At 39.0% G+C, this 3,001-nt stretch overlaps 1 protein-coding gene across 1 annotated transcript in view; it reads right to left on the bottom strand.

Moving 5' to 3' along the window:
- HMMR (hyaluronan mediated motility receptor) overlaps positions 1-3,001 on the bottom strand; it is a 30,879-nt gene that overhangs the window by 22,680 nt on the left and 5,198 nt on the right. Inside the window, exon 4 of the mRNA XM_017534452.1 lies at positions 190-237. Within this exon, the coding sequence (XP_017389941.1) occupies positions 190-237 (48 nt within the window). The remainder of the gene's footprint in view (positions 1-189; positions 238-3,001) is intronic.

The raw sequence follows: 3,001 nt of genomic DNA, 5'->3' as shown, positions 1-3,001 counted from the left end.
TGTTGACCAGGATGGTCTCGATCTCTTGACCTCGTGATCCACCCGCCTCGGCCTCCCAAAGTGCTGGGATTACAGGCTTGAGCCACCGCGCCCGGCCTAGGACTCTTATATTGCACAGAATCCTTATCTCTTAAATCTGTGCAACTCTCTATCAGATGTACTTTTCAATAAGTTGAAAGCACTGCTTACCTCTTTTTCTAATATCTTCAAATCTTTATCATTCTTTTGAGATTCCTTCTGTTTAAAAGTCAAAGAAAATGTATAAGCAAATTTAAATGTCAAGTATCACAGCCAAATTTGTTTTTTAGTTATCAGAAATGATTAAGGGATTGAAACAGTTTCTATTTTAAACATTACACCTGGTCTGCTAAAACGTTTTTAGGTCACTCATCTGAGAAATAAAAGATTCTAAAAATCTCAAGATATTTCAGGTTTAAAAGTTTTCAACCCAATAAATAAGGATTTTTCTAATCAGCCCAGTGAAAAGAACAGGTAGAACTTCATGAATAAAGCTGACTGCCTCCCTCTAATGTTAAACAGCAACACATCTTGAATATTTAATTGTGCTACCTCCGAAAGAATCTTACACAGAGAAATCAACTTAAACTTTGATACCCAAAGAGGAAAACAAATATATAGATGCAAAGAGATAAAAACTGAAATAGCATAAGCTCTGATGCTAATTTCCTCGTTGGCTTTATTCTAAATTAGACATATAATTTTCACACTATATCTTTTTATATCTAACAGCCTTTCTGACACAATGGCTAGAAAAAGAACATCTCTGCCATCTAAAAATGCAAGAAAGGCATCAACATCTTGAATGAAATCTGTTTTAGATGTTTCTAAGTGGGGTGGCAGGTGGGCGTGACACCAGTGTCATGTTTATTAATTTCACACTCCATAAAAGTTTTTATGGGGAAGGACTATTTTGGGAACCCATACCAACTTGTATGTAATTTAGTTTTCTAAGGGGCTTTATTATAAGTTCTATAGTTACTTCAAAATTTCAGAACATTTTCTTCAAGAAATTTAAGTCAAACCACTTACACCAAATTCTAAGAAAGGAGTGTCTATAATAGTCCTGCCCGATAAAAATAATGCAAGCCACATATGCATTTAAATTTTTCTAGTAGTGTATTTAAAAAGTAAAAATGTTAATTTTACTTAACCCAATATACCAAATAGATTATTTCAGTATGTCATTAGTATAAAATTATCAATGACATGTTTTATTTTTGTACAAAGGCTTTGAAGTTTTCTTTGTATTCTACACTTATAGCACATCTCAATTCAATGCTAAATTTTCATCAGACACATTTATGTATATTTGATATCATAAAACATACAGGAGGAGAAAATAAATTCATATACTCAAGTTGTTCCAAAAATATTAAGTGTTCCACTAACAAAATTGAGTATGCCTTTAAATATGCATTAAAATTAAATAATATTGAAAATTTGGTTCTTTAGTAGCACAAGCCACATTTCAGCTGCTCAATAGCCACATGTAGCTATGCTTCCATACTGAACAACACAGCTCTATGTTACAGAATATGAGGCTTAGCCAACTGCCAAATGAATGAACAACCTAAGTCTAACTTTTTCCAACTGATTCTTTTTCACATCAAAATACAACTCTTTTACTTTATTTTTGAGACAGATCTTGCTCTATTGCCTAGGCTGGAGTGCAGTGGTGCAATCTTGCTTCACTGCAACCTCTGCCTCCCTAGGTTCAAGTGGTTTTCCTGCCTCAGCCTCCCAAGTAGCTGGGATTACAGGCACCTGACACCATGCACAGCTAGTTTTCTTGTATTTTTCGTAGAGACGGGGTTTCACTATATGGGTCAGGCTGGTCTCAAACTCTTGACCCCAAGCAATTCACCTGCTTTGGCCTCCTAAAGTGCTGGGATTACAGGTGTGAGCCACCATGCCTGGCTGTCTTTTTTTTTTTTTTTTTTTTGAGAGAACGAGTCTTACTTTGTCACCAGGCTGGAGTGCAGTAGCACCATCTTGGCTCACCGCAACCTCCACCTCCCAGGCTCAAGTGATTCTCCTGCTTTAGCTTTCCAAGTAGCTGGGACTATAGGCATGTGCTACCATGCCCAGCTAATTTTTGTATTTTTTAGTAGAGATGGAGTTTCACTATATGTTGGCCAGGCTGGTCTTGAACTCCTGACCTTAGGTGATTTGCCCGCCTTGACCTCCCAAAGTGCTGGCATTATAGGCGTAAGCCACCATGCCTGGCCCTGGCTGTCTTTTAAAAAGTATTATACTGCCAGGTGTGGTTGCCCACACCTGTAATCCCAGCACTTTGGGAGGCAAAGGTGGGCGGATCAACTGAGGTCAGGAATTTAAGACCAGCCAGGCCAACATGGTTAAACCTCATCCCCAGTAAAAATACACAAATTAGCCGGGTGTGGTGGAAAATGCCTTTAATCCTAGCTACTTGGGAGACTGAGGCAGAAGAATCGCTTGATCCTGTGGGGACAGAGGCTGCAGTGAGTGGAGATCTTGCCACTGTACTCCAGCCTGGGTGACAGAGTGAGACTCAAAAAATGAAAATAAAAATAAAAATAAAGTATTATGCAGCTTACCTGATGATAAACTTATGAAAATAGTAATAGTAGCTCTTGCACAAGCCAGAAGACTACTAGGAATTTAATCTCTCACCACTCCTTAACAGCTTCTCAGTGGCAAACTTCTCTTAAATATTGGAATTTTTATGTTGGGAGTGGTGGTTTACACCTGTAATCCCATCACTTTGGGAGGCTGAGGCAGGCGGATCACCTGAGGTCAGGAGTTTAAGACCAGCCTGACCAACATATAGAAATCCCATCTCTACTAAAAATACAAAATTAGCTGAGTGTGGTAGCACATGCCTGTAATCCCACCTATTGGGAAGGCTGAGGCAGGAGAATCGCTTGAACCCAGGAGGCAGAGGTTGTAGTGAGATCATGCCATTGCACTCCAGCCTGGGCAATAAGAGCGAAACCGTCTC

This window comes from Cebus imitator, unplaced genomic scaffold (assembly GCF_001604975.1).
Source record: "Cebus imitator isolate Cc_AM_T3 unplaced genomic scaffold, Cebus_imitator-1.0 Scaffold86, whole genome shotgun sequence".
NCBI classification, from domain to species: Eukaryota; Metazoa; Chordata; class Mammalia; order Primates; family Cebidae; genus Cebus; species Cebus imitator.
The sequence above is the reverse complement of the archived record's forward strand: the minus strand, read 5'-3'. Positions and strand labels throughout refer to the sequence as shown.